Genomic DNA, 27,479 nt, shown 5'->3' with positions numbered 1-27,479 from the left:
GCGATATGGATCGTCGCTAAGATTAATTCATTCTGTGAATATGGATAAAAAGTGTACAACGGATGAGGTTTGGATTTCATATTTTTCGAAATAATTTGTTTTCTAAGGCTTAATTTATCGTTCAGATTTTCGAAATTAAATTTACTAAATTTTCATTACTTTAATTATAATCTAAGCCCTAAACCGAGTAATTTCTAATAATCATAAATCTAAATGGACATTATATAAATTTATTATTTAACATAGCATTCCATAATTTTTACTTTAATTTAAAATATTTAATTTATATTACAATTTATTTTTAAAGAAAAAGTTTACGTCTATAATCATAAAACAAACTTTTCCGTCACGCGACGGCAATTTTGGCGGGGAAAACTCCACGTGACGCCATTGGAGTGACGTCACCTATGACGTCACATTTTCGGATGATAATAAACTAAAACAATTCGGATCATTTGCCATTTTATGTCTTGGCCTAATTTTTATTTTTATTTTTCAGATTCATCCGAAAAGCAGGGACACATCCCCCAAGCATACCAACGCTGGGAGATCGTAATTATTATTTTTTAAAATATAATATTAACAAAGGCACAAAATTAAATATCCAGCTCGTTTGACGGTTCCATTGCCTCGTACGCCACACAATCAGTTCAGGGTTGTCACTAACGGTGAAATTAGGACGTGTAATATTATTTACCGTCCCTAATGTCTTGTCCAAGAATGTATTAATAGCCGACTGCTGGCAGAGAGAATATATTTAGCCATGACAGCTAATAGTCCGTACACCTCGAGCGATAATAATTTCAAGGGACCTTTTTCATTTATGCAAATTGTGATTGAGCATCTAAACCGAGGAAATATTTTTTTCAGCCTTCCCATCGTGCGCAGCTTCTATGTCGAGCGAGCATGGGCCCAGTACAGTGTCCACATACCATTGTTACAATGCTGGAACATTATCGGCAATTCCACGTTCCTGTGACACGAGGTATTTTACACCGCAGCTGACCTCCTCCCACAAAATGGTAGCAATTTCTAGATTTGAAGCTTTCGTGACTGCACGGATTTATACTCTTAGGTTTTTTCGGTAATCACGTAGGTAAAAATAAAAAAATAAAATAATAGAAATAATAATATAAATACAAAACATTTTTTTATTCCTATTATTATAAATACATTTTATTTTATTTCGAATTATTCTTTTATTTCTATGATTATTTCTATTATTATTTTACCTACGTGACATTACCGAAAAAACCTAAGAGTATGGTAGCAATTTGATGAAACCAAGGTGGACAAAATGCTTAAGTCAACAACACTCAGCCTTGCCATGATGAGATACACGCTCTCACCGCTGTACCACCCCAGATGTACTTCATATTCACATACAGGGGACTGAATTATCTTCTTTGCCTCGGCCTGTTGGGGCCACTGCGGCCAGAGCATAAATGGTTCCGTCACCAATTTCTCCATGCAGTCGTGTCTCTCTCAACTTCTCTCAGTCCGTCGCTGCGTGTCTTGACCTTTTGACATCCAGGGAGGTCGTGGTCTTAGCACCTATGCCGTCTTGCACTTAGTCTATCTTGCCCTTGGGAATAAGCCCAAGAGCTAAATGCCAATGTCTAGTGAGGTCTCCTAGCCACGACGAGAGGGTTTCGGGTGATAGTTCCGTGTAGCTTGCTATTCCTGTTGTCCATAGTTTGGGTTGCATAGTCGCAATCGCACAACCGTGGGTTGCGCCTTTAAATTCCCATTTACGAAAGAGATGTGCGCATCGGCCTGCCAATGGTGTTCTCATGCAGTCGATGGTTACCCCGGTGTCAAAGCCTGGATATGGGACCTATTCGTTTCATTAGGAGCAGCTTTTGTGAAAATGAAAATGAACACGCGCGTGCAAATGTTTATTATAGTTTTCACAATTTTTTTTTTACCACGCTTATTAAACTTAATGCACGTAAAACAGTATGCAAATGTTTTTGTGACAGGGCCTATCAGACTCAATATGAACCACATTTATTCTCATTATCGCGAAGCGCAAATGGCCAATATATATTTTTGTTACATTCATACGGAGACATGCATTATTGCTTAATGGCGGTGAAAATTCCAACCACATCCGCAAAACCTTCATCATAATAACTCGACTGTTAGAGCAATTCCTGTTTTAATCCAGCAATTCTATCTCGAATGGCAATGATTTTCTACACCGAGCTGGGCATATACGACTTCGCCGATGGTTATGCTGACGCAGGGCTGCTGACATCACCTCATATTTCCCTCGTATTTGCACGGCACAATTAAAAAAAAAAGAACTACATTCCCTCGGCCATTCCCTTTGTACGGCTCGATAAATAAAAAACCAATTGAGTTTTCCCCACTCTTGTCTCCCCCAACTCTGGATCGCTGCTGACACAGAGGCGACGTCTGCCCTCCGAGACCAACCCCAGGGGTCGTTCGTGAACGGGCTCCGGGAATGAAGAAACCAAACCCGGTCACACGCCTTTTGCCAAAAAGTCCATCTCGCAGGAACGGAAAGTGGCGGCGGTTAAAGCGGAGCACTGAGTCTGCCGGAATGGATCCTGACGCACGTGACATTGGTGGACCCGCACACAGCACAAATTCATTCCCTCATGGAAACAAGCGTGGGGTGGGGGGCGGTGGGGAGTGAGTGAGCGATAAAGATTTGAACTACGGGGGGCTTATAGGGGGCCTTGGCAATGTTGCAAAGAAAACACCAGTGTCTCTTTTGCCACACATTATAATAATAATACTAAAAATGCAAAAATTTTTTGCTAACAATCCATCTAATAATGAAGGTCTCCCCATGTTTGACATGTCGGTCATGAGGATTGTTTGGCCATACTTCACCCAAGCTCGTCAGTGCGGGTTGGGGAAGAGGGAGCGGCGCCCAGGACTGGTTCGAATATAACTCGTCACTGATGTTAACCGGGAGCCACAATCGAATCCAGGTCGCTACGCTCATTGCACAGTGCGCTCACGATTGTACCACCGCTCTACAAATAATAATAATACATAATTCCCTCTTCTTGGTTCTTTCGGTAACGTAGAAGAACCAAGAAGATGGATTCCTGCAGTCACGAAAGCTTTAAATCGAAAAATAATGCCCTCTTTGTTGATGATCATGGTGGTTTGCTGAGGAAAACCTTGATAGGTTTCACCGTAACTCGAGACTTTTGCAGTCTTGAGTTCGAATGCTTCACCAATCGCACGAGCGTTTGGGCACGTGGGGAGGCACCGGAGTGAAGCCATGAATATTAAGTCGGTAAAAAAACAACACAAGTATAGTTTTTTTTAATCCATAGCTGTTAGGGTCATCTCCCGGCCACCTCAGAGCCCAAGCCGACAACACCTGATTCTCCAAAGTGAGTCTCCATGAAAGCAGTGACCAGGCTGAAACGTGCTTGGTGTCATCATCGCCATCACTTAATATCTGTACTGCATGGGAAGTGCAGCATACCTTGAGGCGCCTGTGGCAGGGGGACCCCAGAGGTCGCAAACGGGTTTTGATTCCTTACCCGTACCCGGCCGCAACCAGGGTCGCAAACGGGTACCCGTACCCGGCCGTACCCGGCCGTACCCTACCCGTACCCAACCGGGTACGGGTAGGGTATCGGGTACCTGATTACCTGATTGCGACCTCTGGGATGAAGCCATGTTGCAGGCGCGGGTGGGTTGAGTCTAGGAACTTGAATTGTGAGAAGAGACAAGACGTTGGGAAACGAGTGACAAACGGTGACTCACCGATGACTCACGGCCTACCCGTACCCGTACCCGGCCGCACCAGGGTCGCAAACGGGTACCCGTACCCGGCCGGGTACGGGTAGCCGGGTAGCGGGTATCGGGTACCCGGTTGTGACCTCTGGGGGACCCCAATGGCAGCTAACCCCACGTTGCACGAGCAGAGCACAGCAGAGGCCTGCAAGTTGGGCATTCGTCTGCCAGTAGGGGGCGATGTTGCCGTGTAACCTTTCCAAATCAAGTAGCTTTGCAGGTAATTTGGCAAGTTTTGACCCTGGCAGCGTCATACACGGCCTGCCCGTTTTCACGTGAAGTGCACGGGATCCTGGACGTGCACTGTGAAGTCGCCGGCGTGCGTTCATCGGTAACGTCCCCCCTCCACCTCCCCGTAGCATTCACCAGGGCGGCCACTGCAGTCCAATCGGATAACCTCTACAACGAGCGGCAAGCGTGTTACCACCACCCACCCAGGTCACGTGCGGTGAGATTGGGCACAGAGTGATTTTGTGGCAGGTGTGGGGGATCAATGGGGGCTTTATTCCGGGATGAGAAGGCCCCAGGGAAGCTCATGACGACACGCGTACCTATCCCTCCCTGTGGGTGCCATCAATCCCCGTGGGTACACATACCTTCCTTGTGGGTTACCACACTGACACGGAGAATAAATGCAAGGCAACACATTCTGCATGCTCTTAGGTTTTTTTTCGGTAAAGTCACGTCGGTAAAAATAAATAATACAAATAATAGAAATAAAATAATATAAATATCATTTTATTTCTATTATGGCAATAATATTAATATATATTATTTTATTTCTATAATTATTTCTATAATTTTTATTTATTATTATTATTATTATTTAATTTTACCTACGTGACTTTACCGAAAAAAACATAAGAGTATGAATCCTTGCAGTCACGAAAGCTTCAAATCTAGAATGAATACATTCTGCATGATTATGGTGATACAGCTGCTTACCATGTTTAGGACGATGCTAGGAGTGACGGCAATTTCAATGGTGACGATGATAGCAATAGTGGAGATGATTGCGATGATGATGATGATGATCATGATGCTGGTAATTATGATTAAGGCGAGAGTCGTGGTGGTAGCAGTGACACCAAGGATAATGATGATGATAACAATGATGATGACGCTGGCGATGATGACGACCCAGCAATTAAACCTCCACCAAAGAACGACACAACCCCCACGTCACCCTTCACCGCTTCATTGCTTCATTCAACCTCAAATTAATTGCGCCATTCCAGCGTTCAAGATGGCGCAATAACACTTCGTGTTACTTACAGGCGTAATGAAATTGCGTGCATTGTTTTTCGATGACCGACCACGGAGGGGTCCCTGTGGCTGCCGCACGAACCTGGGCCGACGTAGGTGCACGATTTGATTTCCCAGCGGAGGGCGGCCGGTCGCCTCGGCACTTAGAATAATTGCGTAGCAAAAGAGTCCGCAGGCAGGGCAGGGCAGGCAGGAAAGCAGAGAGAGAGAGGGAGGGAGCGAGCAGCCGTTGCTGCTTGCTCGCACCCAGATTGGAAACCCCCGAACCGTGCGATGGGAGATATCTAGACAGGTCCCAGTGCATCGTCACAAGAATGCATTTCACGATACCCTTAATATCCTAAATATACTCAATCTAAATTCATGATATCCTACATTTGCAATCGGGGAGTGCCACTTAGCACGAGGTATGTTGGTTATCGCAGAGAAATGTCAATCCAAGAGGTCGCAAGTTCGATTCGATCGTCTCTTAAATCTCTCCGCCTCCGTCTACCCAGAAGTTTGAACAGGTGCAGCACGGTTAGTCCATCGGCAGGTCACGTATGGTGGGGTAGAGTGTGGACACTTCCACTTCTTCCAAGATGGCTTGATTCTATTCACGAATCGATGCTTACTTTCACAACTTATGGAAATTACATCAACAGAAGGTACTCGTGTTGCATTTAGGATAACGTAGCAAATGAAAAATGGTACAAAATGACACAGGGAAAAAAAATGCAAATGAGTCGGTATAAATCAAACACTAACAATCGATATTTGAAACGAATCGCAACTCCACATACCGAATTTTCCGGATTATGAGATGCCCCGGAAAGGAAGACGAGGCAGGGGAGAACAGCACGTGTTATAATCTAGAGAATATAATCTTGAGATAGTGACAATTGATTTTCTGGGGAGGGGAAGGGTTAATGTCCTTAAAAGATGCTTTTCACTACGTGGAACCATCAGCGCCTCCCATGGAACAACCTCCATAACAACTCCTCAATTCTCACGCCGACCGATCCAGGGCTCTCTCCTTTCATTCCTCGTGTAAGAATCATCTTTCACGATCACTCCGGCTGATCCTCGTGAGAATAACTCTCACGCATGCCACCGTCCTTTTCGTCTTCTTCCTCCAAAATTTATTTTCGAGAGGCGTCGCGACACGAGGCGCCAGCAGTCCATCACCCCGTGTCAGACGATAGCCCCTGGAAGATGGCATCACAGGACTACTTCTGAGCTCCCTTCAATGGGCCTCTTTATCTCGACGCAGAGCGCAATTTTTGTTTTGTTTGCGTGCCCTGCAAAAGGTATTTTCGCGGCATTGGCAATCAACTCTGAAATTTGAATTGTCCAAAGATTTGAACGCAATGTCACGATAGGTGATTTAAAGCTTTCGTGATTGCAGGGATTAATATTCTTGGTTTTGTCGGTAAAGTCACGTAGAAGGGAAATAATAAAATAATATAAATATAAAACATTATTGTTTTAGAACCAAGAATATGTCACGATAGGTGTTTGCGTGTGAACGCACTGAGTTACCAGGCTCAGCAGATCAACCCGTTAACACCCGAACATCACCTCTAAGTAACAACTCTAAATAACAATGAGCGTCGTTGTGAGGAATGTAAGTAAAAAAATAATTTCTGATTCAACCCATCCGTTGCACATCCTTCTGGGAGTGCATTGTTTCAGCAGAATTGTTTAAAGACAAGCAAGCTTCGGTGGCTGAAATCTGGATCCAAGCGAGGATTGCCAGCAGTGAATTCCCTTGTCGGTAATGCCTGCGGTGGCATAATTTTTCGCCATTTCGACTCCTCCGTGTGATCAATAATTGTGAATCACGTGATAACCACTTGATAGGCAGTAGGGCTATATCAAGTCATTCACTCTTATTGGCCATATAAATGGATCGGTGAAACTCAAGACCTTAGGTGGTACCACTTTCTGCTTGCTCATGGACTACAGAGCCACTGGGCCACAACTGCTGTGTCCCTTTGTGATGAGACTTCCAGGAATTTCCGATTCTCTCTGAACACTCCCCCCCCACACCTCGGATCCCTCCTTCCGCACCAGCTCATTCTATCCAGCCTCCTGTGACGGTCGCATCTGAAACTCATTCGCTCTACAGCGAAAGCTAAAACGTAAAAACGCAAATCCTTCGTTCGCTCGCTCGCTTATTGTTCGTGGAAGGGCTCCCGCTCGCGTAAGCCCCGCCGAAAGGGTACTTGGCCTCTTCTTCCATGGTATCAGCGGTTTCTGGATTCCAAGTGCAGCGTGCCGACTACAACACCACGTTTGCACCGCCCCGCCCCCCCCCCCCCCCTCTCTCTCTCTGCAGTGTGCTAAACGATCTTCTTCTTTCTTGATTTGAAGCTTTCGTGACTGCAGGAATCCATACCCTTTGGTTCTTTCGGTAAAGTCACGTGGGTAGAAAAATAATAGATCACGACGTTTCGATCGCAACACAAGCGATCGTCATCCGATGAGACAACCACAGCAAGAACAAAAACTTCTGAAGTAGGGCTGCTTCTAATACTTTTTCGACCTACGCGACTTTACCGAAAGAACCAAGGAGTATGGATCTTCTTCTTGTCGTACGGCTGCTGATGTAGATGCAGAGCAACAGCTACAATCTCACATCCAGGTGGTCAAGCTCAGATAACCGCGTCAGGAGCAGCGGGGTTGGTGTCTCCGTGATGTCTCCTTCGTATTTGTGGATCGGGGAATCGCATCATCATGTGCTGTACGGTCTCCGATCTGGATGACCACAGTCGCACACTGCAGAGTTTTTAATTTACCATTTGTGGCATCAGGTATCCGAATATCTGCCGTGGTTTGTGCAGCGGATGCGGTTTAGGGTGGACCATGAACTTTGTCAAAGATCAAAATCCAGAAACTTTCTGCGTTGGGTCTTTCACCAGCAACTTGTTGACTCTCGCAAGGACCATTCCCTGCTAAGCGATCACTTTACATGTTAATTAATTGGCAAACAAAACTTTGGTGATGAGTTAATTGGCAAATAACATTATGTAACACAATTTATATTCCTGGGTAGTAAGTGTTATTTCCTAATTGTTTATGCCTCAAAAGTACAGATAATGGCTATTATTCCCCACAAACTTTGCTTTTGTGACCAGGACAGTGATATTTAGAAATGTACATATTTGCAGTGAGAAAACGTGTGCATTTGATTCATTCCTTCACATTAAGCCCTGGTCACAAAAGCAAAGTTTGTTGGGAATAACAGCCATTTTCTATACTTTTTAGGCATAAGCAATAAAAAAATAACACTTACTACCCAGGGACAAAAATCGTGTTACATCGTGTAAGCATTGTTCTATTTTTGGTATTTGTTATCATTATGTATAGATTCAATTAGCGATTTGTAAAAAAGAAAATAGGTTATTATTCCCCACAAACTGTGATATTTTGAAATTTACCTATTTTCAATGAGAAGACAAGCGAATTGTGTCTTTTTGTTCACATAAAGTCAGAAAAAACAACATATGAATCAAAACTAACATGTATTTATACTAAAGTAATACAAAAATGACTACAAAAGATTTAGAAGCGAGTAATTTTTCGATGTGTACGATTATACTGTAAATCACTTTCACGAATTAGCTCCCAAATGTAGTCTCCCATCATGTTCTCGTTATACTGCCCTTGGTAGCAGCGTTCAAAGTACATTGTGCCGTAGTTCTTCACCAGAGTATCAAACCAGCTCCACATAGTTTTCGACCTTGTGATTGCCCAGGAAATCACAAATCACTGCGACAAAGCTGTTCCAAGCCACTTTCTCCTTACTAGCGAGCTTCTTGGGGAATTCATTGCACTCCAACTTATCCATTATAATGGTTTCTAATGGATAAGTTGGTTGAATGTACCCGATATCCAGTTCCTGTTTCTCGTCTCCCAGGCAACAGAGCATTTTTGTTGTCTCAATTAGCCGGGTTATTAATTACGAACGCCCACTGAGTAGTAATTAAAGGACAGCTATTACATGAAGAGGTTGGAGGCTTGGCGCGGTGGTTTAACACGATGCGTGATGAACGCGGCTACTTAAGTTTGATTTCCGATCACGCCTGGCCATGGGCCCTCCCCTTCCGCCCCAACTACCGTCCCTTCACCAACACGCATGGGCCAGCGTGGCGAGGTGCGGTCAAACTTCCGCCACGGCAGATGCAACGTGGGGGAAGCCTTTTGCCCAGCAGCTTATATACAGGCGGTTGTAACTTATTAATGATATTTATTAAATTGAACTTGTCTCTGGCAGAGGTAACATACCATGCCAGGGGGGACACGGATTCTCGATCCGTCTGTGTCGAACCTCGATTGTTAACCTCGGGTTGTCACCTCTGCGATTCCAAAAATAACAGTATGCTGCGAAAGGAAGAATAACTCGCATTATCAGACGGGGGGGAAGACGACTACACGAGAATGCATCGTCTTGAGCGGTGCATTCTCGTGATTATTAGTCAGCAACTGACAAAAAATACCGGGACTTGAAGTCCCGGAAGAGAGATTTCCCAGGACAGCTACCACAGATCCTGGAAAAAACCAGGACAGGTGACAACCCTAGCACCGCCTCCTCGCATACCTGTACATGGGTTTTGTTCTCTCACCTACCCAAACACTCTTTAATCACACTCGCTAAACATGCAGGACCCTCCTGACAAAGGCGTCTTGAGAACCGGTCACGCTTGTCTCAATAAATAATGCCAATTATGTTATCCGCAGTAAAACAAGCTCAAGATTGCTTCTTGTTTGCGATGGGAGATGTGTAGTCAGACTCAGTGCATTCGTAGAAGACACATTGGGCAGGCATGAATCAATTTTATCCGAAGCAAATTTTAGAAAAATAATGGCTAATAATTCTGCGTGCGGGAAGAGAATTGTACGCTGGAGAGTATTCCACATTCTCCCGGCAGCTGCAATCATCAATAATGGCAGCAGCTGGGATGTGGTGAAGGAGCCGGCGCTGATGGCAATCGTTTGTATCGAAAGGGACGCCCGCTGAGTTAGGGGGCCCAGTGCCGTGCGCGACTCGTGTTTACGCGCTCGTACTTGCCGGGAGTCTCCCGTATTCGCGACCTTTGACCCAGACACCCCGCTGGAGCTCCAGCCTCCACGAATTTCACAATTTCTCCTGGCTGCTTACAGCCGCCAGTCCCCGGAGAGGCTTTCGACTTAAACTGGGTGTGTTGTGAGTTTTTTTGTGTGTCGCTTCGTTTGTTAGGATTAGGGGAGCCGTGCTACCTCCCCAATGGCGTGGCAGTGCTTGGCATGGGACCCAGTGTGAGGAATTACACGGAGCCCCCCATTCGATCTTTGTAGCCGTGCGGCTCCTGGAGCCCCACGGTTTGTAGGCCCCGGTGCAGTTGCGGTGCCTGCACACTCGACAGCTACGCCACTGTACCATCGGTATTTTCTGCATCATTTCCCTGCTGTTAATTTCCACGTGAAAAGCCAGCTCTTTGAGCTATAATTTGTGATAGCCAGGTCGCTTTTGAAAAGGAGCTGTATTGCTCAGTGGGCCTGACCCTGGGTAAAATAAAAATAAAATGTTTAAATCGTTTAGCTTATTGATAAGGCGCGTAACCCCACATGCACAGCTGTCATCAGAGGGCATCCCCAAACCTAACAGAACCTATGCTCTGAGATGTCTGTCGCGTTGTGGAACCAACAAAAATGCAAGTTGCTGATTTTGAAATTGTCGTATTTGCTGGACCCAATGTAAACATAAAGCAGTGCGTAACCACATGCCCATGAACTAAGACAGTTGGGAGATCGCAAGCGAGCGTTTGCTACGTCCGCCGTGTTACGGGACTATCCGGCAGCATTTGTGAAATTCCGTTAACATTTTCAGGAGGCGGTAAAATTTTGCTGGAGCCCTGGAATATTCCCGGGGCCCTTTACGCTCCGTTTTTATAAACCTCCTTTGCGTAGTTTTGCAACGAGAAGAAAATAAAAATGTATTACCCCCGCTTTTAGAGAGCGGGGCGTTATTACAATTGTTTGTATACGTCGAGCAGATGGATGCCACAGTGTTGGCAATGCAGCGTAGTTGTGCATAGGCGTACATAAGATTTTAAAAAGCGTTTACCTTCGCAGCCCTTCATCACACAAGGAGAAATATGCAGCTGTTGACAATTGTTTAGATCTGGGAGGTACATTTTAGCCGGATACATCTTCTTCGTTATATACACGTAAACTAGAAAAAACACGTAAACTAGGGAAACAGAAACGTGGGCGACAAACACCACAATGCATACAGTTGGCAAACAATGCCCTGAATTGTAATTTTTGCCACTCTACTGATCGAGTTTAATGAGTGGGCGAAAAGGTCGTTTTTAATACGTTAATTACATGGCGCTAACACGTTTTGGAACAAGCATCATCATTTTAGACCCACAACCTCGGCAACTATCTGCCGCCCCCCCCACACACCCCGTTATTTATGCTGCGTTTAAGGGCACCCACCCTACCCATCGGCATCGAATTAAATCCTCGCGGAGTCAAAGTCGCCAAGTGCACCTACCCATGCCAAATGAGAACACCCCCCACCCCCTCCAATTAACCAAACAAGAACAAGGATAACAAGGCACCGCATTAGTGGGGGTGCGTAGCAGTGGCGTGCTGCCCTGTGAACCAGGGACACCCGGGGTTGATTCCTTGCCACGACTAACATCGGTGTCGAGCGGCTTCGGAATTGGTCGTGAAACAATCACCGAGCTGCAACTGACAAAGCGTGGTGACGAGGTGTTGTCATTAAACGTCAATGACTGAAACCGCATGGATCGGGTGTTATGCCGCAGCAGCAGATTGACAAAGGACAGTTAATTATTTATATTTCGCAAAGATTCAGCAAAATGTCAAATATTCACAAGCGAACCAATGGACATTCTTTGGGTCACGTAGAGAGATAGAAAATTACCCTATCTACGTGACTTTACCATAAGACCCAAAGAAGATGAATTCCTGCAGTCACGAAAACTTTAAGTCAAGAACCAACGGAGTTATTTTTAAATCCTTTATATTAAGTTCACTTGCTTGCTTGCTTGCGCGCTTACGACCGTGCAAATCTTTCGGTCGTTTTTTAACCCACTTCCCGTGATCCAATCGAGCTGACATTTTGCACACAGACTCGTTGTGCGTGACAATTTATTTTCGTGAAATATTTTTTTAAAAATTTTACACTTTTTAGGAAAAAATAAATTATATTTAATTACCAATTGCTTAATGGTGGCAGGCAATCATCTGACCCATAGGTGGTAGCCATCTCAAGCCAGAGGACGAGAGGACTCTAGCCGCCACGCATATAAAGGATTTAGTGAAAAACTTTGTTTTTACGGGTTAATTTTTTTTACCTGGATATGAACTCTTTATCCAAAACAGCTTCATGGTCATTCTTCTTCTGGGAATGCGACGACTCACCCACGTGCCACCCCCCAGCGGATTCAACGCATTGTCACAATTTGGGTTTACAATTAAAATCAATCATCATTAATGTTTGTCAATTTTGATCTCTCTCGTTTTGTATTTCTGTTTTTTTTCTTCTTTCAACGTTGTATGCTCCTTGAGACTATATTTAACGTTTAAAAAAAAACTAAATTAAGAATAATACACGCCTTGTTTTTACAGTTTTGTTCATTTCATTATGCTAAATATAACATCACCACATATTGTGCATACAAAAAAATGTATACCTTTTTAATAATGTTATTGATCACGCACAATACAATGCGTGCATCATGAGTGGAGTAATCCATATCGCTTACCTGCTTTAGAAATGTAAAAAAAAAATTACACGAGCAAAAATGCCAATCCTTATACAATATTGCCACGTTCGTGATAACACTCAACTCTGCAAATATGAAAAAAAACTACTCGGTGCACTGCTTCATACAGGCAAGCACCTCATTGCCGAGCAAGTGGAAGAAATTCGCGCTCCCATCCTTGCACAATCCACCAACCCGGCGTCCAAGTCATTCGATTGCAAGTGTGCAATTGCCACGAGATCGCGAGCATTGGACTCATTGCTTCGCTCATCCATTCACACCTGCCACATTTTAATGGAGATGTATTTATAACATTCAACGTCATAAGCGCTGGCGGTAACTCCCTTTGCCAGTCATTTATATTTAATGCTAAAGAAATCAACAATGCCAAGCAATAAAGGTCTTGCTCTCTATCAACTGAAATAATTTAGGTGGTTTCCCATGGCTACAATACTCTTTATAATGGAATCTCGGGCATTAACACTCGGCAAGTAGAATTCCTAATGAGGCATTAGTCTGGCACTCCGAGAGTCGGGCATTCACAATGGCTTTGAAGTTTTCGTGACTGCAGGGATCCATACTCTTTGGTTCTTTCGGTAAAGTCACGTGGGTAGAAAATAAATTAAATCACGACCACAGCAAGAAAAATTTGCCCACTTCAGCAAATGTTTCTTGCTGTGGTTGTCCCACCTGATGACGTGTTGCGCCCGAAACGTCGTGATTAAATTTATTTTATTTTATACCTACGTGACTTTACCGAAAGAACCATGGAGTATTCACGATGGACCCAAATACTCCGAACGGTGATAGTGAATCTGTGATCCTCAGGCATTAATAAATTAACCATACGGAGCCTAAGGAGGACTTAAACCAGGTTCGATTCCTGCTCACGGCCAACACCAGTGAGGATTATCTGGATTATGTGGACCTCCCTTAAGCCGACTCTGTCTCAAATGAGCACCTGGTGTGATGTGTAAACATCGCCACTGGGGAGACAAAGGCGACCGGGCGTGGTGCTGGCCACCCATCACCTCGTGCGCCTTACCAGCCTTTAGGAGGTGCTCACTAACAGCACGTTCCCCAAACATCTGTTAAGGCTATGCGGGGGATCTTTGACTTTGTTTGTGTATAGACTCAAAATATTAACACGAAAAATATCACGCTATTGATATCTGCTGGGCGAGCTCTGCGATGTCACAACGCCTCGCGTTCCATTGACTTTCTGGTGACAGATGCAACTTATTAATATAGATTAATGTATTAATCTGTACTCTTATAGATTGAAGATGGATGGCACACATCAACAGCTCTTCTGATGATGATGGATGCCAGCCGCAACAAGGTCACATCAGAAACTGTAGGGAATTGCATTCTTCTTTTATGAAAGTCTGGGCTTTATCCACTCTGCTGAGTGCAGCTTGGTGATAGATAGGGCCCAGCCACCATCCCCTAGTGAGACAGCATGGACAGGCCTTCATACACGGATTCATTGCAACAGGATCTGTCTGGTTTAACGACCCCGAAACGATGTCTGTACCAGGCACACCACATCCAGTATATCTCCATACAAGGCTACGACTACCACAAGTGATGTGTCTACTACGGTCTACAAGCAACCCAGAATATATTCAGCTCGAGATTAATCTCCGATTATATTAAAGTGGGATCCTGCCGTGGTGTAATGGCTACCAATCCAGCGGTCACCGGCCGATTTCAATCTCCTGGTGCGGAAGCTGAAACAGAGGGAACATTTCTTTAAACCCTCTTCCACTACCCCCAACCTCTCTCCATCCAGCATGTGGTGGGGTCAAGAATGGGTTCTCCCACCTCGTCCAAGACGTTTGCCCAGTGTGAAAGAGCATTCCAAGGCACCCTTTAACAGGCAGAGTGGTTGGGGGCAGGGGGGCCCTCTCTCAACAGATGCCTCGAGTGGACGTGCTGCCACCAGCAGTGTCGAGAGCAAGCAATTGCAGGGTTGCACCTTTACCGTATCTGTGATACAATAAAAACTATAAACTAGACAATTTTTTTTATCTTACCAGGTAAGGTCCACCGAGCTACGTAGCTGTTTTTCAGACGCGATCTGGCCACAAATGACAGCTCAACGAAGTGGCTCATCACGTGGGAATGTTAAATACCCTAAGCGCATGTGGATTCTACATTTGAAAGGAAAAACCAGAGGACCCGGAGAAAAATCCACACGACTGCAGGGAGAGAGAACATACGAACTCAAATTATACAAGCGTCAGGGTCGGAATCGAACCCACCACCTCGTTCACACCAGGCGAGATAGTTAAACATCTCGCCACCGCGGCGACCCCATATATCCGTACGTGCACATGCTCGCATCTGCATCCATCGATTCATACAACACGGGGCCTGTCGCGCCGCATGGGAAAGACAGCCGGTGGCGGGCAAAGGGCTCGGAGGAGGGGGTGCAGACATCGAGCCGAGAGGAGCGCGGCGACGACCGACCGCGGGGAGATGGCTGTGGCAGGGCGATTGCGTGCGTGGGGTATTTTTTTTCGTCCTGCGCCAGAGGTCGCAATCGGGTACCCGATACCCGTACCCTACCCGATACCTGGCTACCCGTACCCGGTCGGGTACGGGTACCCGTTTGCGACCCTGGTGCGGCCGGGTATGGGTAGGCCGTGAGTCACTGGTGAGTAACCGTTTGTCACTCATTTCCCAACGTCTTGTCTCTTCTCACAATTCAAGTTCCTAGAATCAACCCACCCGCGCCTGCAACATGGCTTCAACCCGATACCCGTACCTTACCTGATACCCGGCCAGGTACGGGTAGCCGGGTATCGGGTAGGGTACGGGTACCCGTTTGCGACCCTGGTGCGGCCGGGTACGGGTAAGGAATCAAAACCCGTTTGCGACCTCTGTCCTGCGCTCTCGACGGGGCATGCGGTGCTCAAGACACAACAGTCGCGTCCACGCTTTGCGAGGCACGCCCGCGGTTAATGGATCGGCTCCCCCGCTGATGCATTGGCCCCTGCCCAGCGCAAGAATAACTCAGGAATAACTGTTTGTTTGGCTTCTTTCTTGCCGAGCCCACCGTGGCCTGCAGAGCTCCCTGTGGCCTTGTCCCCACGGCGTTGAATGACACCAAATGTTATATTATAAAAAAGCACGGTATGCTTTCCACCACGTCCGGCAGGTGCGTCGCTTATACCACTTAGTTTCCCTTCCACGGCGCCTCTCAGAGCAAACCACACCCGAGCATGGTCATTAAAGTCGCTACGCAGTCGCACCGATATTCAATAAACGGCGGCTTTCATCTCTTGCTCAGATCATTCATTCTCATCGCCGGATAAAAGCACCTGCACTCATTAATGGAAACAAAGCGCTCCCCTTTTTCAAACGCACAAAGGACTCTAGGACAAGTGCTGTGAGCGGAGAGCCACTGCAGCACGGGGATACGTGCATCGCGGAACGAGCACCGTGCTTAGAGATGTAAAAAAAAGGTTTCATACGAACACATTAAAAGCCATCCCTGGGGTGGACGGGTTGGCTCAGAGGTGAGAGCACCGATTCCGTCATCCAAATGAGATACTTTGGTTCGAATCTCGAGTTGAGCCACAGCCTCTGATTTAAGCCGAGGGGGAGATGGTGTCAGCGTGGTTGCCGATGAAATATGCAAAAATTCGTTCTTCAACCAGTTTGGCCGTTTTGAAGTTCTGAGAATGAAATGTGTCGGATTCGACTGCCACGCTATGAACATTTCTGTCTGTGTGCGGGCCGGGCCGGCTGGGAATTTGTGTTGTCCCCCAAGTGTCGACTTGACTCTAATATGGGGCGATACAGCCCAGTTTGCGAGAATTCTTTTTAATGTTTATTATATTTAAGTAGGTGCCCGGTACAGAGCACAAACCATGACTTTAGGGGACCGGGAGAGGGAGGGGGGGTACAGAAACTCCACGGATATCAGTCCCCAACTCTGTGCTCCTGAATTTAGTGGAGGGGGCGAGATTGGGCTTGCTGCTGTCCCATCGAGTGGGTGTTTGTACTATTATTGGAGAAGGGGAAGGTGAGGGAAGAAGATTTTAAGTGAGGGATTAGAGCGGTGTTCTTCATTGCAAGGCCCGTGGGCCACTGGCGGCCCCTGGTGGCCTTTAGTGCGGCTCCTGACAATTTCACAAATGTTGAGAACACCGCCCCATCATAATCGTGCTGCTGTCAAACCTGCAATGGTTTCAGATGTTGTGGCGGCCCTCACACTGATGATGTCTTAAAATGAGTAGAGGGAGCGGGGCAGAAGAAGGGGGGGAAGGGGGCAGCTGGGCTTGATGAGAAAGTTAAATTTATGATTTGATATGAGGCTGCTAGAGGACAATAAGGATACAACTGGGGGGAGAAGATGCCTACAACAAAAAATATATTTTTAAAAACACAACTAACCTCCCTCGCAATTCCAAACCACGTCCCTGTGAAGCCGCTACGTGGTCATATGACCACATCATCCTGAATGTGTCCGATCTTGTGAGATCTCAGCAGCGAAGCAGGGTGGAGTCTGGTTAGTACTCTGAAAATAGCAGGTGTCATAGGCTTGGGCTCAGAGGTGACTATTCGAGATGGCTCTGGAGTATTCCAGGTTCTTGCCAGAAGCGGCAAAACACGACTCGTGGAATTGATCAAACATCCCATTGCAGGATCCTGGGTATAAACAAAAACCTCACCTACACAGGCGATTCTTACCTGTGTAGAGGAGAGATATACGTGGTGCGTGCTGTTAAGCGGGTGCAACCGAGGTCGAACAGGTGGGTACGCTGTGACCAGAGGTTGGCGTCAGAGAGACAGGAGATGGGGAGTGATGATAAAGGATTAATGGAGCAACAGGTGCTGGGGCTGGTGCCGGCTTGAGGGGGAGCACGTGAGGATTCGGAATGAGGGATATATAAGGGGAGTGTGCGTAAGCGGAGGGAGAGTTTCCCGGGAACTAAGAGTGAAAACATCTCGCTGCTGCCAATCAAGCTGTCAACGGGACCTCAACCCTCACGCCGTTGCCGGGCGGGTGTTAGCTGAACCCCCCGCCCGGGACAGACGGGTGAGCGGGTATGAGGGAGCGTAGGTGAGGGCAGCGGTGGAGATGCAGAGTCGCTGAGTGTGGAGTCGCTGAGTGTGGAGTCGTTGAGTGTGGAGTGGCTGAGTGCGAAGTTGCTGTGTGTGAAGTTGCTGTGTGTGGAGTCGCTGAGTGCGAAGTTGCTGTGTGTGGAGTCGCTGAGTGCGAAGTTGCTGTGTGTGGAGTCGCTGTGTGTGGAGTCGCTGAGTGTGGAGTCGCTGAGTGCGAAGTTGCTGTGTGTGGAGTCGCTGTGTGTGGAGTCGCTGAGTGCGAAGTTGCTGTGTGTGAAGTCGCTGAGTGCGAAGTCGCTGAGTGTGGAGTCGCTGAGTGCAGGATAAGTGCGTTGCAGAATAGATAAGAGCGGGGAGAAGTCAAGTGTATGTGACCATACATATAGTTATAGGAGTGCCTACAACTCGCGCGAGAACAGGTAAAATAAAATCTAAGCAGGTGACTTGTTACAACGTGTCGGTGCGAGTAATTTAACAAGACACTACACCTGGATAGAGGAGGTGCATTGCTATTTTTGTATAAAATTATTTTCATGAAGGAATGAACGCTAGATTACAACAACGCTGCGCCATCTGCTCTAGAATCTACAGCAATATCCAGCACTGCAATCCGGAGTCTACCTCGCGTATTAATTGAGAACGACCAGCAAACAACGCTGTGCTCTAATTAACATCTCGATTACTCAAGAGCACGGCTAATTACAAGAAACGCCGATGGCTTATTAGCCGAGCAGGAAGAAGAGCACCAATGTGCCTGACACTATCAATTTCGGTTTTTATTTTTTATCATATATATTGCAACATGCAATCATTTTACAAGAAGGCGTCCAGACTTAATCTGCACAGAAAACGGAATTTGCCACTCGTCTGTTTTTCCACAACTTGAATATCCACAGCGAAGATCTCATCCCAACTTACGGAGCTTAGAAAACCCTGAATGTTGTGTTTGGTGAAGTGTTGCGTCCAGTGCTATGCACCCCCACTCCTCACCCCCTTTTCAATCACACAGGCTGTCGAGGCAGCTGCTGTTAGCGAGCACCTATTAAGGCCGCCACCGACAACCTCGACTCACGAGATGGGCGGTACCGCCGCCCCCCCCCCGTCCGCCCGTGTTCCCACACTGCTCCAGGTACTCGTCTCAGGCTGAGTCGACCTAGGGGATGCCGCCCGTCACAGGTTCGGATAGCACTCGCTGAATCGCCGGGACTGTCGCGTTGAGTGTGCCGACTGCGCGAAGCCAAGCGTGCAGACGCACGCTTAAAATTACGAAGATAAAATATACTCGTGGTGGTGAGTAGGGGGGGGGGGGGGGAGGTGGAAATATTTTCTGGAGCTCAGCCCCAGAAGCTCTGGCTGTAATTAATCTTTCGTTGGTTACAACTCTGTCGTATGTTTCGTATTGGTCTGCGTGTGTGGGGGGTCCCCCTTGATAGAGTCCTCTCTCTCAGTGGGATCCTCAACTGGTCATAAATAAAACTTCCTCTCTGTCCGTCGGCCTAAGGCCTAGGCCGTAGGTGTCGATTTTTTTAGATTTTTCTTCCTCGAATGAACCTCGGTCACGACGATCGTGTCACTGCAGTAGCATCAGCAAGGTTTTCTATCCGTCCGTCCGCAGTTAGTCGACCAACGGAGTCATATGTGGCGGCGTGAACTACAATTTAGTTTTTTATTTAAACAGGTAAGGCCCACTGAGCTATGAAGCTCTATTTCTGAAGCGACTTTGCCACGAAAGATTTCTCAACGAAGTGGCTTATCGTGTGGACATTTGTTGTTGTTCTTCTTCTTGCACGCGTTTGTCCCACTCATGTGGGGTCCGCTGTCCTTGCCAACCTTCTCCAAGCTGCCCTGTCCTGCGCCAGCTCTCTTTCCGCTTATCACGTGGACATTTAATCGCTGCCAAATACTCTAAACGCATGTTTATAATGAGGAGGGAAAAGCCGGAGGACCCGGAAAAATATCCACGCGACCACGGCAAAAACATACAAGCTTCAAATATACAGCAGGCGTCAGTTGTTGGAATCGAACCCACGGCCTCCTCTATACCAAGCGAGGGAGTTAACATCTCTCACCTCTTCAAAGACATCTGGCCAGTGTGACAGAGGAGACGTCTCTAGAATTCTCTTTAGATCTCCCTTTCATTAAGGCCCTTACGTCGGCAGTGGCGTGAGCGAGCAATTGCAGGGGCTGCTCCTTGACCTTTACTTTTTCGACCTCCCACCTGGGCCATGACAGACAAAAAAACATTGCCGCACCGCAAGGAGGCACTCGCCTCGCGTATGGGGCGACAAAGATCAGCCGAGCAACGGTGCGGGTTCAATTGCTAATGGCCAATTTTCACCTTCAACTTTACTCACACGAGCAGAGGTACTTGACACGCTCATACATTTGCTGCTCTCCCTCCGGTCTGGATATGAAGACCGCGGAGGGTGAACACGAGGGGTGAAGTAGTGCTAACTTTGGTTCCGCTCCTCTGCGAGAAGCGGGGAACGCTGTCAATCAGGACACTTATTATCGTCAGGATATCGAGGCCCGCCCCGAGGAGGACTTGGAAATCTCATTAAGCCAAATTATGGCATCGAGGCGTGATGAGCCAAATGAGGGTGCACCTAATCCGCCGCCGCATGTCGCAGCCTCGCCGATCTATATTGGTACAGCGGTAGAAAACGTTGAGTGGGGAAAATATTGTTGGAACATCCATTCCCTCCCCGTTTGTCACGATACTCGCGGAGAGCGCTGTGCGTGGGGCTGTAATTTAGGATTGTGCTGCTGAGTGCATGTCTGCAGGCTGAACGCGGAGCGATAATGGGCAAATAAATCTGTCGGGGAGCGGCGCATGGTGCAGTGGTTAGCGCGCCGCTCTATGAAGCTAGCGAACCGAGTTTGATTCCTACTCACAGCCAACGTCAGTGATGACTATCTGAAACGGTCCCTGGGCCCTACCTAGGTCGACTCCACCTAAAATGAGTAGTGGATACCCGTAGAGGCATGCGGTATTGGCACCCACGTGTGCTGTGCTGGCCTTCGCAAGCGTCTGTTAAAGGCTATATGGGGGATCTTTGTCTGGTTTGTGCATTGTTTTTCCTGAACCTGTGCGTGCGGTACATCTTGCCAGTCGTCTCAGTCAGCTGCGGCCATGAGGAACACCCCGCTCGCTGACCTCCTGCCTCGAGCCTTCGACACTTCACTTGGCCTAAATCCAGGTGCACGTAGCCTGGCACAAGCGTGGGGTAGACGTCGCTGTTGCTTCCCTGTTAATGGCGGCTGTTGTTCTTGTAGGTGAGAGGGAGGGTGAGGTGGGAAGTGAGGTTGGGGTTAGGGTATTTTATGCTGTGCTGTCCCAAGGGGTAAACATACCTAAATCTGGTGTAGGGGGCAGAAAGACAAAGATCCCCGTGTAGCCTTAACAGACTGTCGGGGCAAGTGCTGTTGGCAAGCATCGATGAAGGCCGGCACGGCACATGAGGGCGTGGATGGGCAGCACCACACTCAGCCGCCTTTGTCTTCCTAGTGGAGATGTTTACACACCGCACCAGGTACTCATTTGAGGCGGAGTCGACCTAGGGGAGGCCCATGACCAGTTTAGATAATCGTCACTAGCGTTGGCCGTGGGCGGAAACCAAACCTCGGGGTCGCCGGGTTCGTAGCGCTGTGCGTTAACCACTGCGCCACCACTCCCCACTAGGAGGGGCAGTGCACACACACATAGATAAAGATTCAGTGGGTGCAATAGCCGAGCTGTATTTAAGTTTGAGCGTGCCAATGAGACGGATGGTTCACGGGTCCAGGGTTTAATTTAAACCACACAATTTGGAAGGAAATTCACCGGCGAAAGCTCCTCCGCAAGTTGCAAAGCAACGGAGCACCTCCGACAGATTTCATTTAAGGTCATTAGCTCCCCACACTAATGTGCATGGAAATTGAAAATCCATTGATGTGCCTGACACAACCCCCACCCTCAATTCCCCCCCCAATTCCACACCCCCTCCCCAGACGAGATAGCGCGACCTCTCATACGTTACCTTGCATAGTGTTGCATTGATGTGCCCGACACCCCCCACATTACCCCCACTCTCAAACGAGAGAGCGCCATCTCTCATGCGTCACCCCCGCACAGCGTTGCATTAAATCGCCTACCCTGAGAGCTCAGTGCAGGTAAACTGCAGCAGCTAAACATTGCGGATTTGATTCTTTTACCCTCGGTTCCCAACGCTTTAAAATATGGCCAAAGATAGTTTGATGTTGACAGTGTTGCGGTGACAACTGTTGATGATGATGATGATAATTGTGGTGATACTAAAGACTACGTAGATGGTGTTTGGGTGATGATGATGATGATTATAGCGATCATGTTGAAGATTGTGATTGGCAATAGCGATGACAGTGATGATGATAGATGAAGCACCTGATTATGAAGATAGAGATCATGACTGTTTTATTGTTTGGGGCCCAGAAAAATATCACAGCATCTCAAGACCTTTTCAAGAATAAGAAGAAGGTCGTTCACTGGACAGTTCCCACTTGCAGAACATTCACACGTGACAGGAATGAGTAGTGCCTGGAGAGACAACCCACGCAGGCCGGGAGAGAACACGCTGTACCAACCTCACACGCAGTCAACCTTGTTCACCCAGCTGGTAAATGTCACGTGCACTCACTGCAGCGCTGAGCTGCATCTCTTGCGACTGGTTGTGTTTCTCTATTTTACAAAAATTGAATTCCGATTGTACGGGCCACGTCGTGCCATGGGGGAAGGAGTGTCCGTTCAGAGCACTCACAGAGCAGCGCTAACAGCGTGTTTGTCGAGAACGGCCTGTGAAAGGAGATATCACAGAACTTACTTCTGAGATCCATTTACATTCCCACATGCCCTCAAGTAGAGGTGCGTCACATTGCAGTAAAACATTTTTTTCTATCTCCGAGCTGGACATTTATTTGCCAAGTTAAGAAAATACCAATTTGTTATAGCATGGAATGATCTGGTGCAGTCATTGCTGACTGGCCTGAGATCATCGACTCCCTACGCTTAACAACAACATTTGAAAATTGGGCGGCTCAAACCTCACACGTTTGACCCCAGGAATTTGAGCCTGGGCCACTCAGCGCTCTGACCTGTGACCTCTCCGAACACCTCCACGGGCGGCAATTCCTCCATCACAGTGCTGGTGCCAGTCCATGGGGGGGGGGGGGGGCTTAAGCATACATTATTTGGGCCACCTCCCTTTCTGTCTACAAAGTCCTCATGAGATGACTGCTGAGATCTAGGCTAGAGATATTGATGAACTGAGATCACAGAGAGAGAGAGAGAGCGAGATGTGGACAAACTTTACATGAACAGAACGCATAAATAAGAGCGATCAATTTATTTTCCACGTCAATTTTTGCATTTTGTTACCATACCTGTCAACCCCTCATCAGTGCCTACATTATTACAGACCAATTCAGACCTTATTGGTCACCCTGTGTCCCTTATTAATCTCAACGTTCATCCTACAAAAACCATCGCAAGGGACAAACACAAACAAATAGACAAAAAAATTGCCCGTATTGAAACGGATGTACGCCGTATGGACCTGAAAACTCAATTTCCCTGTACAAGAATACGGGGTAAACCGTATGGGTTGACAGCTATGTGTTACGTTTATCTGGCTTCGTATCCCAGCTGATATTTAATACTCCTCCACCCCACCTATGATTTTTGCGTGTGAATCCGTGAGCCCCTTTGAGCTACTTGCGGCGGCGAAGCTGTCGGGTTGTCGTTTTTTATTATTTCGCCTGGCGCCGCCGCCGTCGACCATTCACGATGCAAAGGGCGAGGGACTGCCGGGGCCTTTTCAGCGACGTGTCGAGAAACGCAAATAAGAAAAGCACAGCACCATCTGTTGACCGCAGCGGGGAATCCCATTGCTGAACGCAACGCCCCGCGGACGCGCCGAAATCCCTCGTGATATTCAGCACAAGGTTTCATCGTTTTTAAATGTAATCATTACCGTTGCAGTTGACTGATGATTACCAAACGGGGAGGCAGTGGTCAGTCGGGAGGGCGAATGACATTCGCTGATTAGCCAGTTAGGAGTAAGACATAGTACCCAGGTTCCAGTCGGCTTGCTTATTAGTGGGCATGTTTGAGCATACTTCACCATGCTGGTCAGTAGAGGTTAGTGGAGCAGAGTCCGAGGACTGGTTCAGATATTACTCGCCTCTGATTTGCAAGATGTCAGCCTCACGTCCATTGCTGTGGCCCAACTGGGGTCGTTTAAACATCCCTATATCTGTGGGCTGGAGCAGCATAATATGTAGAGAGCCACAGAACTTGGGAAATTGGCGCTGGCCCGCCAAATTGGCTGCCTGCCTTCCCACTCGTTTGTGGTTCCTAATTACGCCTTTGAACCCAACTACCCGAGTTCAATTCATGGTCAGTGGCAAGCAATATGAACCAGACCAGGCCCCCCTCCCGCCCCAAACAACTCCTCACTGACCCGCACTGACTAACGTGGTGAAGTATGGTCAAACTACCCCCATGACTGATACGATGTGGTGAGGCCTTCATCCAGCAGTGGACAGAGCTGTACAATTTTTTTATTCATGATTATACTACTTGGCAACTGGATTATTCGTTGTATAGACTAAGTGACTTCGTAATAAAATAAACGATAACAAACATACACGTGAATATGGAACAACATACTCACGAGATCTAACCCAAAAACCTCTTATGGATAATACTGATCGTGAGAGCCTGTGTGTTAACGAACATGCAATAAACGTACGATGAATATTCGGCATGCAGAGAAAGTCATAAACACACTTCTATTCAACTATAGATGTAATTGACATACGGGGCAAGCACGCAATTATTAACACGTTTTGAATCTCAGTGGTAAATAAATGCTGACATGCTCCAAGCCCTCTTTGTAAAGGAGGGAATTTATAGCAAAATTTGCAATTAAAAATTCTTCCTGGTGTGCCACTTTTCTCGGCACGCTCATTTAAAATAAACACACCCACTGATGCTGTGAACATTTGTTGAACAAAGAAGGGAAATCAAATGAGAGGCGAAAACTGTAATTGGAGACAAAAGGACAACGTGATGACAGAGTTACATTCACTAGCGCCCTACGTCTGCAAACATCACATCAAAGCGAAATGTGGATGCAAGGTTTTAATTTTATGTTTCGCAAAAAAAGGTGAGACACTCCAATTGAAATATATGACGCAAAAAAATATGCTTTTGCCGAATAGGAGTTGATAATTGTTCATTAACCAAAAATACTGTGATAGAAAATACGTAAGCACTTTATGTAACAGAGACAAAATATATTTACATATATTATATATGCCCATGTTCGCTGGTGCTAAAAAAAAATTTCCAGAAACAGAGGCACACAGATTACATTATAATTTTTTGGAAAACCCTTCTGTATAAAATGGAAGATAATTACCAAGCGTTATTATAGTTAATTAGGCTAAAGGTTGAGAAAATATATCTTTTCATTAGATTTGCCGCAAATTATAAATGTGTCACCCCCCTCCAGCGGTGTAAGATGACACCTCTTATTCGTGCAGGAAAAACCGGGACACATAAAACCCAGTGGGGCACCCACAGGCACTTGAGTCCTACCCACAGTGACCTAATTGCCTGACCACCAAACAGCATCAACTTGTAGACCACCCCGTGGGGAGGGGTCGGGGGTTAAAACAAAAAAAGTACCAGAGGTAGTGGTTGAATTAATTCAACCTCTGTTATACCGAACAAGCGAAAACCGAAGAGCAAGTGAAGTCTTCTTCTTGGTTCTTTCGGTAAAGTCACGTAGAAGGGAAATAATAAAATAATAAAATTAAAACATAATAAAATAATTCTCACGACGTTTCGGCCACAACGCAAGCAGCCGTCCTCAGGTGAAGAGCAGGTCTGTCGGAAAGACAGCGTCTGAATGACCTAACCCTAACCCTATTTCAGACGCTGTCTTTCCGACAGACCTGTTCTTCACCTGAGGACGGCTGCTTGCGTTGTGGCCGAAACGTCGTGAGAATTATTTTATTATGTTTTATTTTTATTATTTCCCTTCTACGTGACTTTACCGAAAGAACCAAGAAGATGAATCCCTGCAGTCACAAAAGCTTTAAAGCAAGTGAAGTGTCGATACTTTTTTGACTGACGAAGATGAGACGCTGAATATAAGCCTCACCCCTTGCGGGAGCAAGCCCAGCCTGTGATTACATCCCAAGCAGTGTTCTTGTATCAGAATTTGGCACTTTGCCTTTCCCCCCTCCCCCCTCCGCCCAGTGTAATGAAAGCACAGTGCTGCGTTTGTCAGGGCTGTACGCGCACAAACGTGCAATTACATTCGGTGTAACAAAACTCGACCAGTTCTCTCGTGCGAGCAGGACGCAGCGTCGTGCATCGTACGCATCATCAACAGGGCGAAGCGCACGCCGTATTATCAGCGCGTGGTTTTACTGGTATAAAAAAAATAACAACAACGGACGTTGCACGTCGAGTGTGTAACACGCCGTGGGATAGTTAAGCACAGAGCGTCGCGCGGTGCGGAGACACGTCGCCAAGGGGTCGGGGTACACAATAAAAAACCCCGCCAAGCGATCGGGAGAATTAAGCAAGTACATTTATTACTGCGCAACTCTTATCGCCTTGATTATTGCGAGTGTGAGACGCGGGGGTTTCGGACACGCCGCCTTTCACGTGTTAAACTCAACTGCACCTCCCATCAGCCCGGTTGGCTGCGTACGGTGTGAAAGAAGTTCGACGCATGTACGCACAGCCTGCTCGGCGACCTATCCCCTTGGCTACAGCTCCTCCACGCAAGTTAAACCAAGCTATCTCACGTCCCATCCCGTCGACACAGAAGCTGATCATTATCTCCTTACTCAACATCACTAACCATTGCATCAGCCCACTCCCTGTCCCCCTCCCCCTTCATTTCTCCACCATCCCCCACCACGGCGTCACTCAGCCCCCCACATCCCGTAGGCCCCCCACACAGCCCCGACTGGAAGGCCGCGTGCGTACCTTCCTGCAGGGCCTGGAAGGGGTTGTCTCCCTCCACGGTGCGGATCGAGTAGGTGATCTGCTCGCTCTGCAGGATCTCCTCGTTGGCGTTGATGTCGGCCACGGCCAGGCTGAACGCCTCCTGGTCCTTGAGCGCCGACTCCTCGAAGATCGCCCCTGGGTCGACGGCGCCGGGAAGGGAGCAAGGGGGGAGGAGGGGGAAGGGGGAGGAGGTGAGGGAGAGAGAGCACAGGTTGAGCGAGTGAAGAACTCGGTTTTGTCTTTTTGACATTTTGATGCCGATTGTGCGACCGGGCGTCACAAGGGTGAAGTTTCCGTTCGGAAACCCTCACGGTCCGGTGCGTCATCCCATCCTGCGAGTGCATAACCTGTGCAAGAAGATATGACAGAACTACTTGCGAGATTCCTCCTAGTGACCTCGCACACGCGAAGAGTCGTTTGTTTCACCGCAATCGAAAATGTAGGTTTTGTTTCCCCAGAGCTATCTAATTTAATGCGATAGGTTTTTTTTTTCGTTCTTTCTGAGCAGTCCTTGCTGGCCGTACTGAGACCGCCAT

The 27,479-nt window shown here is 47.2% G+C and overlaps 1 protein-coding gene across 4 annotated transcripts in view; it reads right to left on the bottom strand.

The window, feature by feature from the left end:
* Positions 1-27,479, bottom strand: part of LOC144946475 (glutamate receptor ionotropic, delta-2-like) — a 254,330-nt gene that overhangs the window by 210,376 nt on the left and 16,475 nt on the right. For all 4 annotated transcript variants that reach the window (XM_078875379.1, XM_078875376.1, XM_078875378.1 and 1 more), the window contains exon 2: positions 26,923-27,078. In XM_078875379.1, coding sequence (XP_078731505.1) covers positions 26,923-27,078 — 156 coding nt within the window. The remainder of the gene's footprint in view (positions 1-26,922; positions 27,079-27,479) is intronic.

This window comes from Lampetra fluviatilis, chromosome 41 (assembly GCF_964198595.1).
Source record: "Lampetra fluviatilis chromosome 41, kcLamFluv1.1, whole genome shotgun sequence".
Taxonomy (NCBI): Eukaryota; Metazoa; Chordata; class Hyperoartia; order Petromyzontiformes; family Petromyzontidae; genus Lampetra; species Lampetra fluviatilis.
Note: the sequence above shows the minus strand (reverse complement) of the source record. Positions and strands in the feature narration are given on the sequence as shown.